The 13,209-nt window shown below is 44.5% G+C and overlaps 1 protein-coding gene across 1 annotated transcript; it reads right to left on the bottom strand.

Annotated features, from left to right (window-relative positions):
* Positions 1-5,867: 5,867 nt before the first annotated feature.
* On the bottom strand, positions 5,868-12,433 carry LOC107294635 (major histocompatibility complex class I-related gene protein-like; the record flags this gene model as incomplete). Its single annotated transcript, XM_029285661.1, has 4 exons — positions 12,255-12,433; positions 9,579-9,854; positions 7,390-7,680; positions 5,868-5,948 (listed from the first exon to the last, which is right to left on the bottom strand). Coding segments are annotated over exons 1-4 (772 nt in total), but the record flags the coding sequence as incomplete, so codon positions are not given.
* Between the last annotated feature and the right edge of the window lie 776 nt (positions 12,434-13,209).

Genomic DNA, 13,209 nt, shown 5'->3' with positions numbered 1-13,209 from the left:
GGCTTAACGCAAGGGTCCCCAACCCCCTGGGCCAGTGCCTACTACTGGGCTGTGGCCTATTCGAAACCGGGCAGCTGAGTGGTGGGCTGGCGCATGCACACACAGCTCCATTTGCTCAAGTTGAGCTGTGTGTGCATGCATCAGCCTGCTGCTCATGCAAATTGAGCTGCATATTCATGTGCATGCACGCTGGCCGCACCGCTCATGCAACCCAACAAAGCTGCAAAGGTTGGGGACCGCTGGCCTAACATTCCCCAACCGGCTTACAGGAGGACTTGAACTCACAATCTCTCACTTTCTAGTCCCAACGCCTTAATCAATGCACCAAGTTGGCTTTTCTGCTTAATGCTGTCATGGTTCCGACAGATGAAACTCTTCAAAGAACTTCGAGGCATTGTTTACTTTAAAGAATCTTTGAGTAGCATAGCATCCGGACATACATAAGCAAAGCCAAAATCTGAATTGCCCTCTGCTGAGCACATAGTCTCAAACACAATTTCCTCCTCTAATTAACAGTCATAAATCACATTCTCCAATTAGTTTGAAATGCAGGCTTTCCCTCCAGTTCTCCAACCCACCATTTCTTATCATCTCTTATTTCAAAAAACCTTGGTTCTCACACTGTTACAATACTGTTATGTCTAACTCACTCCCATGCACATTCCTCCTCCCCTCCAGTATCATCTAATTCTAACTCTAATTCTAAAAGTAAAACATAAGAAGGAAAATGGCTGCATCTCCATACGTAGTCAAAGTAAGAACATCCAATGTTAGCAGCGTTGACAAATGCACAATGTCATGTCCTTCATTCCTGGTTAGATCTGTAGCCTGTCTCTTGGTCAGTGACCGTGGATCTCCTGGGATGCTCAAGAAATATTTTGCAGTCCTTTCTTGGAAGCACCCTGTGATTTTCGACGACAGCTCAAACTTGGAGGGGAAGGGAGGAAGAACATCTTGAGTGTTTTTCTTTTGTACTTTCAGGATATTGGACAAAGAAAAAGGAAGAAGAAGAAGAAAAAGAAAAGTCCACCACTTCTGACGATGTTCTTGAATCAGTGATGAATTACAGGTAGTCTTTGACTTACAATCACAGTTGGGACCAGAATTTGGGCCACTAAGCCACGAGAAAGATCGAAATTATGGAACTTTGAGTCCATTTAATTAAAGGAAACGTCATTAGCATTTTCTCCAATGGTTGCTATTGTAGCAGGGAAAAAAAATATGCGGAGGGACCCGGACATTCCCTTATTTCAGACAAAAAAGATCAGCTCTTTGCAATGGGGAGACAGATAGCCTGCAGAGACAACACAAACACATGCCCGTCACTGTGTGTGTTTGTATCTGTGTGTGTGTGTGTGTGGAGGCCAGACCTATTTTTGGAAGGTTTATGGAGATTCTCAGCCATCCAGGTCATGGTTGCCCCAAAGGTGCTTTTTTTTTCTTCAAGAGGCTGAAGAAGCTTCTTGGACGAGAAGTAAAACATCTTCAAAGAAAAACCAGAAAGTCCAGTTGCCTCTTGAAAAAAGCATCTTTGGGATATTTTAGGAAGGGTTAGGTCCAGTGGTGGGATTCAGCCAGTTTGCACCAGTTCGGCAGAACCAGTAGCTAATTTTTTGTTGCCCAGGCCCAGAATGGACTTCCAGAAGCAGCATCCACACGGAGAACTGGTGGTTCACATATTTGAATCCCATCACTGGTTAGGCCCCAGGCCTCCCCTCGGTAACAGGAGGAAAAAGTTAGCAAATGCCAGCAGCGGGTAGCAGCGCACAGGGCCATGGGAGTGCAGGCAGCCCAAAGGGTAGAGATGGGAAGGAGATAGATAGGGTAGGAGGGGAATTGAACTGAAGGCGAGCAGGGCAGAGCAAGAAACACATGAGGCCCTTGGCTAACAAGGACCTAATGATTACAATTGGGTTTACTTGAAACTGATGTTGCTAAACAGTGCAGTCACATGATCTTTTGCTTCATGATGGCATCGCCCAGCAACTGAAATTCTGGTCCAAGTTGGGGTTGTTAAACGAGGACTACCTCTAAAGCAGTGCATCTCGGAAAGTCGGTCCGGTAACTTAGGTGGCCCATGAACAGATGCGCAGCCATATAAACAGGACAAATAAATCATGACGTGTGTCAGAACCCATATTCTAAGGAGACTCTTTTCTATCTTTAACTCAAACTCTATTCTCTCTATACTTCTGGGTTCTGCCATGCTCCTGGAGGGGTGTGTGGGGGAAACACTGGGTTATTGCTGTTTTCCTCTATCGCTACACTGTAACACTTCTCTGTTTCTGCATACTTCCTCTATGAACTATCTTTCCCCTTGATGTCAGCTAGTAAGGGGGGGAGGAGAAAGGAATGCGCCTCCAGCAACTGGTTTATCTCCGCGTTTGGAAGGGAAGGTGTGAAGAGTCGACAAAACATCGCTGCAACCCTGAGGCAGCCCGGAGTTACCTACTCTTTCCCACAATGGACTTAACACCTGGGGATTGGCTCATTTGAACAGACCGGATGAACTTTTGGGTGGGGTTTTGCTTGGGACACTTTTAACCTATTGATCTGAACAGGAAACCTTCAGATCCTGTCTATTATGCTTGCTGTCAGCTTCTCCTAATAAAAGTTCCTTTTGGAAGAAACTGCTTCCACAAGTTCTGCTTTCTTAGGATGAAGTCTTGAAGTGGGCCCTGACGACGTGTCTTTTATGATTTAAAACTACTACTACTACTATTATTTGTATATATTGATTTTAGCTTTTTTGTACACCGCCCAGAGCCACTTTGCCTATGAGATGGGCAGCTATATTTATATACAATGAATAAATAACATTTCACTTGCAGCTTTTCAAGGGCTGGTGTTCTGCACCATGTGACTTACCTCAGCATTATGTCTTACGCGTTATGTCTCACAATTTTTGAGTTTCCTGGCAAGGGCATTTTTATTGTAGCAGCTATTTAATTTGTGACTGTGATGTTTATACGGTTAAATCCTTGCTTTGCATTTGCTCAGATGCCATCGAGTCCGGACTCGCTCATAGCAAACACGTTCGTGAATATTGCCTGTATTCTATTTAATACTACAGGTTAAATTTTTGAAATCTGATATGTCTGTGAATTGTAAATTGCTTATAACTATTGTTTCATTCAATTTTGAATTTTTTTTTAATACAAAGCATTAACTCTTAAATAATAATAAATAATAATAAAGTTGGAAGGGACCTTGGATGTCATCTAGTCCAACCCCTTGTTCAGACAAATGGTTGTCCAGTCTCTTCTTAAAAACGTCCAGCTTTGGAGCATTCACCGCTTCTGGAGGCAGGTTGTTCCACTGGTTAATTGGAGAAGAAGCTGGTTTCGCTTCTTCTGTGCCAATGTAAATTTTCAGTAAAGTAGTATACTCTTGGTAAAATCATGTCCCAGGAATTTCTTTTTCTGGAAATACCAACTGGACAGTTGACAATATCAATCGTACAAACTAGTTCAGGCAGTCACAAGAAGCCGATACTGACACAAAGGTGCTTAAAAAGAAAAGTAATGGGACAAGTTTTCATGACTCAATCCCCAGGGGTGTAGAAGAACTACTAGAGTCAAGAGGCAGTAATAATTTGCACACAAACGGCTCATAAGCCCATACATGGCAACATTGGAAATATAACAAGTTTTGAATTATCATATAAAATATTTCCCTCTCCATTTCAGTCAGAAATACTGCTAGTACACCTTATTTATTTGTCTGCTTGATTTATAACTCACCTTTATTTGTACAACTCAAGAGAGTGCATTAATTATTACTTAATTACGAATCAATAAAAATAAGGCTCCATCTGTGAATTTTTAATCAAAATCACGGCACAAGTCACCATAATAAGATCTGAAACCTTACTTTAAGGATGCTGTTGTATTTTCTACTAATGATCATTTCCAAGAACACCACCTTTTACAAAAATATAACAATTTAAATAAAATACACATATTCATTACACATTACAAACCTTCAGGAAGCTATAAATACAAATTCAGAAATACCAACCATCTCATTAAACTCACACCTAATTTCAGAGCAAATATTCATATGACCTTTGCCTGATCTTTTGTCTAAATGTTTTTCTAGCTGCTTCTTGCAAGCTAGAACCAACCAACCGGGCAAAAATCAAACTTAAAAATATCATCAGAGTAAAAATGACCTAAAGATCAACCCGATTGGTTTCCTAATGAATATGCCCAAATTTCAAATGTAACATAACTTTTTAGTAAAGAACCCTAAAGATATAAATAAAATCAGGAAATTGCACAGAGAAATTTGATTTGACTTAAAGACATTTTACCCTAATTAATTCTGTCCTATTTTATAACTTGGTAGTTTTACCTTGAAGAGTCCTTCATTTTCAGAAGTCTCTCTCTTTCTCTCTCTCCCGTCCCTCCCTATAATTTATTACATTCTGTACTTCTTCATGCTTTCAGATTGTTTTCCGTAGATGTCCAGGATACATGGACAATTTTCCACTCCTTGTAGAATAAATATTAACCAGAACTGTAAATAAAGGAATCCTTGAAAGAACCTGAGTAACAGCCAGGATTTCCCAGCTGTTTTTCACTGATTTGAAAGGCGAACCAGTACTGGATAGGAGGCCACTAGGAAATCTCAGGCTGCTGGAAAAAGACACCCAGAAGATGACCAAGGCACAATACGTCATTTTTGCTGCCAAAAATGTACATTAGCACTATAAGATAGCCTTTGGCCACATCCCAGAAGTGTGGACTTCAACTCCCAGAATTCCTCAGCCAGTAAGTGTCACTCTAGGAGTTGAGCTCAACTCAAAGGAGACTTTCCTTAAAGGTCCGTCAGCCAATTTTAAATGGTAAAAACTTAATTATTTGGACAAGCTGTTTCTTGGCTTCCTGCTATGGGTGAGAAGGAAGCCAGAAGAATAGACATTGGTGTTTCTAAAGGGAACCAGTGAACACTGAACACTTGCTATTTCCTAGAACATCTTTAGAGTGGCATTGCTTAAATGGGGCTTTTATACCCCTCCAGACCCTCTACATTATCATTATTTTTGCTTCATTGTTGTCTTGTCTAAAAATAATTTCCAGATATTTCCACAGCAGGTAAATAGGATTATTTCCCACAAAAGCAAACCATTCCTTTGTAGCTTCATAAGAAACAGATTCTTTTACCTGTCCTACATCATTGAAAGAGAAACAAATGGGATCCTGCATTGGAAGAGCAGCTCCCCAAATTCCCCAAGTCTGGAGGAGGGCTTGGAGGGTAGTTGAACAAGTCATGCTGTAAACTTCTGTATTGTGACTGTATTGTGGCTAGGAGTGAGGGTCATCAATTTGTCTGACTCCTGTTCCAAGGATTTATCTTCCGATGTTTGAGAAGTTTTCCTTTTCTTCTTCTGCACTCCTGAGATTGGGACAAAGAAATTTATGGATTGATTTGATTTTGTTTGTGTTATCTGAAAACAGTCACTGACCTGACTCATTGCTTAATCAAATCAGTGAGAATTTGTTCAGCTGTTCAGTGATTTTTGTCCCATTTTACAACTTTTCTTGCCACGGCTATTAAGTGAAACACTGCAGTTGTAACACCGTAGTTAAGTGAATCTGGCTTCCCCATTGACTTTGCTTGTCAGAAGGTCGTAAAAGGTGACCATATGATTCCAGGAAATTGCAACCGTCATCAATACATGCCAGTTGCCAAGTGTCTGAATTTTGATCACACGACCATGGGGATGCTGCAATAGTCATTAGTGTGAAAAATGGCCATAGGTCACTTTTTTCAGTGCTGTTGTTAACTCTGAATGGTCACTAAACGAATGGTTGTAAGCTGAGGACTACTTGTCCTCTCTTCCCGAAGCAAATCAGACTTACTGATGCACACGATGAGTCCAACCAATGCCAGCAGGAAAGCAGCCAGAACTCCTCCCAGGATGGCACCCACAGCGAAAGGGACTGCAAGGGGAAAAGAGAGTAGCAGGCTCAGAGCTTCCTGTTAAATAAAGCCTGTCATGGTTCTGACATGTTACACTTCAAAGAACTTTGAGGCATTGTTTACCTTAAAGAATCTTTATTCAAAATAACATGGCATCGGTACGTACATGGTCGAAGCCAAAATCTGAATTCTCCTCCCCTAAACACATAGTATCGAAGCACAATTCCCTCCTCCAATTAACAGTCATAAATCACATTCTCCAATTAGTTTGAAGTGCAAACCTTCCCTCCAGTTTCATAACCTGCCATTTCTTATCTTCTCTTATTTCAAACAACTTGAAGAATACTCTACTGCGATATTGTTATGTCTAACTAATCCCCATACACATTCTTCCCCCCCAGCACCATCTAATTCTAACTCTAAAAGTAATACACAGGTTAAAGGGAAAATGGCTGCATCTTCATATATTGTCAAAGGAAGAACATCCAATGTTAGCAGCCTTGACAAAGCCTTCCTATCCTTTGCTCCCTGGAATGTAGCTCACATTCCCCAAATAATCTGGATTAATCTCCAGAAACCTGATCAAGATTGGAGCTGGAGAATTCTAAGAGTTCTTAAGGCCAGAGATGAGAAAAAACCTCAAACTACATCTGTCCTGAAAGTAACAAGTACTTGCCCAAGCTTGGGTTTGCTTATTACTTGGAGGGGAGGCCACTAGGAAATCCCAGGGCTGTATATTTCACAGGGAGGTTAAACAAAAACCCTGTAAAGCAATGGGAAATTTCTCCTTCCCTTCCACATTTACCTGGAGGAGTCCAGGAAATCAACAAGAGTCAAGTCAAGTTTGACTTGATGTAGGGTTTACCAATTAATGTAGTTAGGAGTTAACTAAACTCTGCCCCCTCCCCATGCAGGTGTATTTCCTGCATTGCAGCAGCAAACACACAAAAACTTCCACTAGGACAGTGGTTCTCAACCTTTTTAATGCCGCGATCCCAACCGGTCGTAAGTCGAGGACTAAACCGGTCGTAAGTCGAGGACTAAACCGGTCGTAAGTCGAGGACTACCCAACCGGTCGTAAGTCGAGGACTTTCCCTGCCCGGGAGCGCCACGCATGCGTGGTTCTGCCCCCTGCGCCGGCCGAGCAGGCCGACCACCAGCTGGCCCAGCCCAAGGGAGGTAAGGCACCCACCGGAAAAGGGGAAAAAAATGGCAAACAAAAAAATGGCGGACAAAAAAATGGCGGACAGCCTTGCTTGGCGACCCCCGTGAAATGGTCGATCGACCCCAAATGGGGTCCCGACCCACAGGTTGAGAACCACTGCACTAGGATCTTCTAATCCAGATTGTTGAGTCGTCCCTCGAGTTTGCCACTGTTTATTCCCTGGGACAAGAGTCACTATCCAGACCTGGCCACCTTTTCTCTAAGGCCAGTAGCTCCTCTCTACTTCTGCCTCTCACCTGTCTTCTCCTCCCAGCCCACAACCAGGGGCTCTGCAAGGCTGCCGTGCTCCACGTGGCACCGATAGCGGTCCCTCTCCTTGGGATTGATCCGGATGCTGAGCCAGGCATGATAAGTCCCATCGGAATTGGGAGCAATGCTCTTCCGAAAGGTTTCCTCCTCCCAGATGACCCCATCCCTTCTCCACGTGGCGTTGATCTCCTTGGGGTAAAAGCCAAAGGCTTGGCAGACCAGTGTCTCCAGCAACCCAGAGGGATCCATCGAGTGGGTGACTTTCACTGTTGGCTGCTCTGCAAAGGGATAAAATGAAGAGAAGTTCTGCTTAGCAGTCCCTCTGTGGCAACACACAAGTGGGAAGCTGGGCAATTGTTTGAGGAACTGGCTCTCCCCATTTATGTTAGCCTGTCCCATTAGATCCAGAAGAGAAGGGATGCTGCCGATACCATGGTGGGGTGACGCGGTGGTTAGAATGCAGTATTGCAGGCTAGTTCTGCCAACTTCCAGGAGTTCGATCCTGACTGGCTCAAGGTCGACTCAGCCTTCCATCCTTCCGAGGTCAGTAAAATGAGGGACCCAGATTGTTGGGCTCAATATACTGACTCTGTAAACTGCTTAGAGAGGACTATGAAGCACTATGAAGAAATATATATGTCTTAAGTACTATTGCTATCTGTCAGGGACCTACAATTGATGGGTCAGTGGAACTGCTTGCCTTCAGACGTTGTGGGTGCTCCAACACTGGAGGTTTTTAGGAAGAGATTGGACAATCACTTGGCTGAAATGGCATATAGCTGTGGTGATGAACCTATGGCACGTGTGCCACAGGTGGTACACAGAGCCCTCTCTGTGGGCACCTGCACCGTTGCCCCAGTCCTAGGCCTTCAGCTGGGTTTTATAAAATCTTTTCGCTTTAGGCCTCCCCCACCGTGTGCAAAAAAAAAAGTTCAATCAATCAATTTCAACTTCTCGCGGGAGAAAAAAGATCTCACAAAGTTGGAATTGATTGATTGAACTTTTTAGTCCCACCCAGTCTGCCGTTAACACCGCAGCCACATCCACCCAATGGGCCACGCCCACCCAGCACCCGATGATACATAAGTGGGTTTTGGGTTGCAGTTTGGGCACTTGGTCTCTAAAAGGTTCGCCATCACTGGTATATAGGGTTTCTTGCCTGAGCAGGGGGTTGGACTAGATGACCTCCAAGGTCCCTTCCAACTCTGTTGTTCTGTTATTCAGGTCCCAGGCAACAGCCCTTTTCTGCCATGGTGCCCACCTATCAAACATTTTCTCCCCCCCCCCCAAATAACAGGTTAACTATGTCCCTTCTGAGGTTTCAGAAATCCCTCAAAACCTGGTTATGTCATCAGGCCTGGGAATTCCAAGGAACTGAAGACTTGTTTAGTTTCTTTACTATTGAGATGAATATAATAATAATAATAATAATAATAATAATAATAATAATAATAATAATAATAATAATAATAATAATAATAATAATAATAATAAAAAGTTGGAAGGGACCTTGGAGGTCATCTAGTCCAACCCCCTGCTCAGGCAGGTAACTCTATACCATTTCGGACAAATGGCTGTCCAGTTTCTTCTTAAAAACTTCCAGTGTTGGAGCATTCACCGCTTCTGGAGGCAGGTTGTTCCACTGGTTAATTGTTCTAACTGTCAGGAAGTTTCTCCTTAGTTCTAGGTTGCTTCTCTCCTTGCTTAGTTTCCACCCGTTGCTCCTTGTCCTGCCTTCAGGTGCTTTGGAAAATAGCTTGACTCCCTCTTCTTTGTGGCAGCCCCTGAGATATTGGAACACTGCTATCATGTCCCCCCCTCGTCCTTCTCTTCATTAAACTAGATGTACCCAATTCCAGCAACCGTTCCTTATATGCTTTGGCCTTCAGTCCCCTAATCATCTTTGTTGCTCTTCTCTGCACTCTTTCTAGAGTCTCAACATCTTTTTTACATTGTGGTGACCAAAACCGGATGCAGTATATACTCACTCTCTCTCTGCCTGAGGTTTGTATATTTTTAATTTTAATAACCTGTCACAGTAAATGTTGACTTTTTAATATTTTTAATTGTTCCTTTTATAGACAGGTAGTCCTTGATTATATAATTTTCAAATGTCTGTTTTTCTCTGGCAAAAGGGAACCCATCAAATTTCCCTTCTGCTTGTTTTCAGCCTCACCTTTTCTTGCAAATGCTTCTTTCCCATATTCCAGGAACTTCCGCAGCAGTCCAATGCAGATCTCCTCCAGGAAAAGCTTGTTTCGCTGGAGTCTGTCCAGGTCGGCCTCCCAGGCCCTCTTGATCAGCTGTGCCTCATGATCGGTTGCCGTCCAAGTGAGGGTCTCCTTGTCAAAGCTGAGGAAGTCCCTTCCATCATAGCTGTATTGAGCATACCCTCCTTTGCTCCCATCTTCCCTGAGCTCACAGCCATACATTTTCTGCCAGGTGTGAAGCCCTGGAAACAACAACAGGGAAATTCTGTTTATATATAGCACCACAGTGCAAACATATAGTCACCATGTGCTTTATTGCTCAACTGTTTTAACCTAACAAGAAACAGGAAACTCTACTTGGAACAAAAGAGCATAGAGTACATACCATAGATCCAATGTGATGACCCAGGGCACAGCACAGAGGCAATGCAGTCAGCTAGCAATTCAAACCACCTTTTAATTGCTCCAAATTTTCCCCAAATGCTCCCACGTTTCTGGCAAGCCTCCAAACAAAGGAAGACACAAACACCTACAGCCACCTCTGGCTGCAAGTAGTTTCACATACAGTCTGATTAGGAGAGGAATTTACTCAAGGCCATGGAGATAACAAGGAATTACACATACATCATAAACCTAACATGTCTGTGTGAATACACACTTGCCTGAGCAGTTTCAAAAGGGAAGCCAAAATACAGTCTGAGATCTTTGAACATCCAAGCAACATTGTCAGTCAGTCCAATGGTCAGAGTTTCTGGGTTTCCAAGCAGAAGTCATAGAACAAGAGATCAACAACAACACACACAAAACTCCAAAGAATCAGCATTTGTTCCCGACAAATGCCTCTCCCCACAGCGTCTCCTTAAATTTTATTCTCCAGGTGTGCCTTGTGGAAATGGGCGGGGATGCTCTCCTCCTGAGTAGTTGAGCCTGCCTGCGTGGTTCCCTCCTTCTCTCCGTGCTCTAGGATCAGGTGGGGGTTGCCCTTGCTCATTGCCTGAATTCTGTCTCTCCTCATCGTGTCCCAATCCTGAAGGGCCCTGGCCTGCCCCAGCCTACTCTTCCCCACATTCCTCTGAAACCACAGACACCTCTCCCTCAACCTCCATAGGGTCCTGTTCCAGCTCATTTTCAGGGAGGCGTGACATCCAAACTTGTAAACACTGCCATCTAGTGGCTGAATACTACTGTAGTTGTTGCATAGAAATACATTCCAACAATGAGGGGCAGGAATGGGGAGCAGCCTCCATTCTGGGATGCCCCTCCCAACAGGGACAAAGGTTTGGGAAGAGGAAGCTTCTAGAATTAACAGGTGATGGGATTGATAAAGGTAAGTACAGCAACACTTCTTTCTTCCAGAATTATTCCCAAAGTAGAACTAGCTGATTTGGTCATTATTGTACTCCACTTTGGTGTCCATGCTAAAGACGCTGGGTGAAAAACTGGGAGACTGTGAGTTCTAGTCTAGCTGGGTGACTTTGGGCCAGTCTGTTTCTCTCAATCTGAGGAAAGAAAAGGCAACAGAAAACTATTTCCAAAAAATGTTGCCAAGAGAACTGAATGGACTTGCTGGAATCAAGACTGTCTCAAATGGATCAAATACAATAAAAATTATAAATACATTCAGTGTATTCCTTTCCTCATTTTCACATGCAAACTGTTAAGCCACTTAGATCTTTCTGAAAAATTGATTCACCTTTCTCTCCCACCGAGCACCTCCAACAAATGCCTCCTATTGATTATTGCCATCTCACATGGTATCATTATTTATCTTTCTCTTTGAAGACAGTCCAGATAATGAGGAAAAATAAATCAATTGCAAACACATAAGCAGAATTTGCAAAATGGCATGAAGCTCCATTTACACGAGTGGCAGGCATTCACGCATGAAGCTCCATTTATGTGAGTGATAGGCACTCGTGCACAAAGCTCCATTTATGCCACCGGTAGGCACTCATGTGCAAAGCTCCATTTATGGGAGCGGCAGGCACTCGCTCATGAAGCTCCATTTACACGAGTGGCAGGCACTTGTGTGCGAAGCTCCATTTACGCAAGTGGTAGGCACTTGTTCACAAAGCTCCATTCTCATGAGCGGCAGGCACTCACACGCAAAACTCCATTTACATGAGGGGTAGCCACTCGCACACGAAGCTCCATTTACATGAGCGGCAGGCACTCGCTCATGAAGCTCCATTTACACGAGTGGCAGGCACTTGCGTGCGAAGCTCCATTTACGTGAGTGGTAGGCAGTTGTGTGTGAAGCTCCATTTATGAGAGTGGCAGGCACTCGCGCGCGAAGCTCCATTCACGCAAGTGGTAAGCACTCGTTCACAAAGCTCCATTCACGCGAGCGGCAGGCACTCACATGCAAAACTCCATTTACGCAAGCGTTAGCCACTTGCGCATGAAGCTCTATTTACATGAGCGGTAGGCACTCATGCACAAAGCTCCATTTACATGAAGCAGTGTGCATGCACCCACCAGTTGCTCAAATGGAGTTGTGCGCACACACACGTGCCTGCTGCTGACATAGAACCATCCCCTCTCACTCACCCCGCCAGTCTGCCAAATCAGAAAGGTTGGGGGACCACTGATCTACAACCAACAGGTAGGTAAACTGGAGTTGCCTCTGATTATCCACTCACCCCCACTTTGGTTATATTGTTTCTTGAGGTTCTCCATATCTCTCCAAAGCCTCAGCTCATCGCTGCGGGCCTTCTCCGTGTTCCATGCCCAGAACTGGGGGTCCTCTTCCTCCACTTTCTTCATCCAGGACAGTCGAGGTACAGCCCGCCTTGTCTTGCTGTCATAGTGACCACCGAGGTGGCCATTCAGGGAGGCCACGGCAGTGAACCAGGGGGTGTCCTGCTTGGGTTCCCAAACTGTGGTGTAGAAATAGTGCAGCGTGTTGGAGCGGGAATCTGGGAAAGACGGGGACAGAGTGACAAGGTTGTCAGCAATTGGATCTGTCTCAAAGCCATGTAAGGAACTTTCCTTTTTCTAGATCAGGGGTCTCCAAACTTGGCAACTTTTAAGATTTGTGGACTTCAGCATGTCTGGCTGAGGAATTCTGGGAGTTGAAGTCCACAAGTCTTAAGGTTGCCAAGTTTGGAGACCCCTGGTCTAGATCATGTTGTTGAACCAACCGGTCTATGCTGAGAGGCCTCCTTATCAAGCAGTGTGGAGAAAATAAATATGTAGCAAATAAAATGGAGGTTGCCTCCTTTTTCCACTTTGACTTTTAGATATGACGTGATGGCCCGGTGTCTGGAGGCCGTACGGGTCTGGATGGGGAGAAACAGACTCAGGCTCAACCCTTCCAAGACGGAGTGGCTGTGGTTGCCGGCTCCCAGGTATGGTCAGCTGACTCCATCGCTGACTATAGGGGGCGAAACTTTGGTCCCCTCGGAGAGGGTGCGCAATTTGGGGGTCCTCCTGGATCCACGGCTGACACTGGACGACCAGTTGACGGCTGTGGCCAGGGGGGCGTTTTACTGGGTACGCCTGGTGCACCAGTTGCGGCCTTTTCTGGACCGGGATGCCTTGCGCACAGTCACCCATGCTCTTGTCACCTCCCGCCTGGACTACTGTAATGCTCTC

Source organism: Protobothrops mucrosquamatus, unplaced genomic scaffold (genome assembly GCF_001527695.2).
Source record: "Protobothrops mucrosquamatus isolate PMUCROS unplaced genomic scaffold, P.Mucros_1.0 scaffold2029, whole genome shotgun sequence".
Lineage (NCBI taxonomy): Eukaryota > Metazoa > Chordata > Lepidosauria > Squamata > Viperidae > Protobothrops > Protobothrops mucrosquamatus.
The sequence above is the reverse complement of the archived record's forward strand: the minus strand, read 5'-3'. Positions and strand labels throughout refer to the sequence as shown.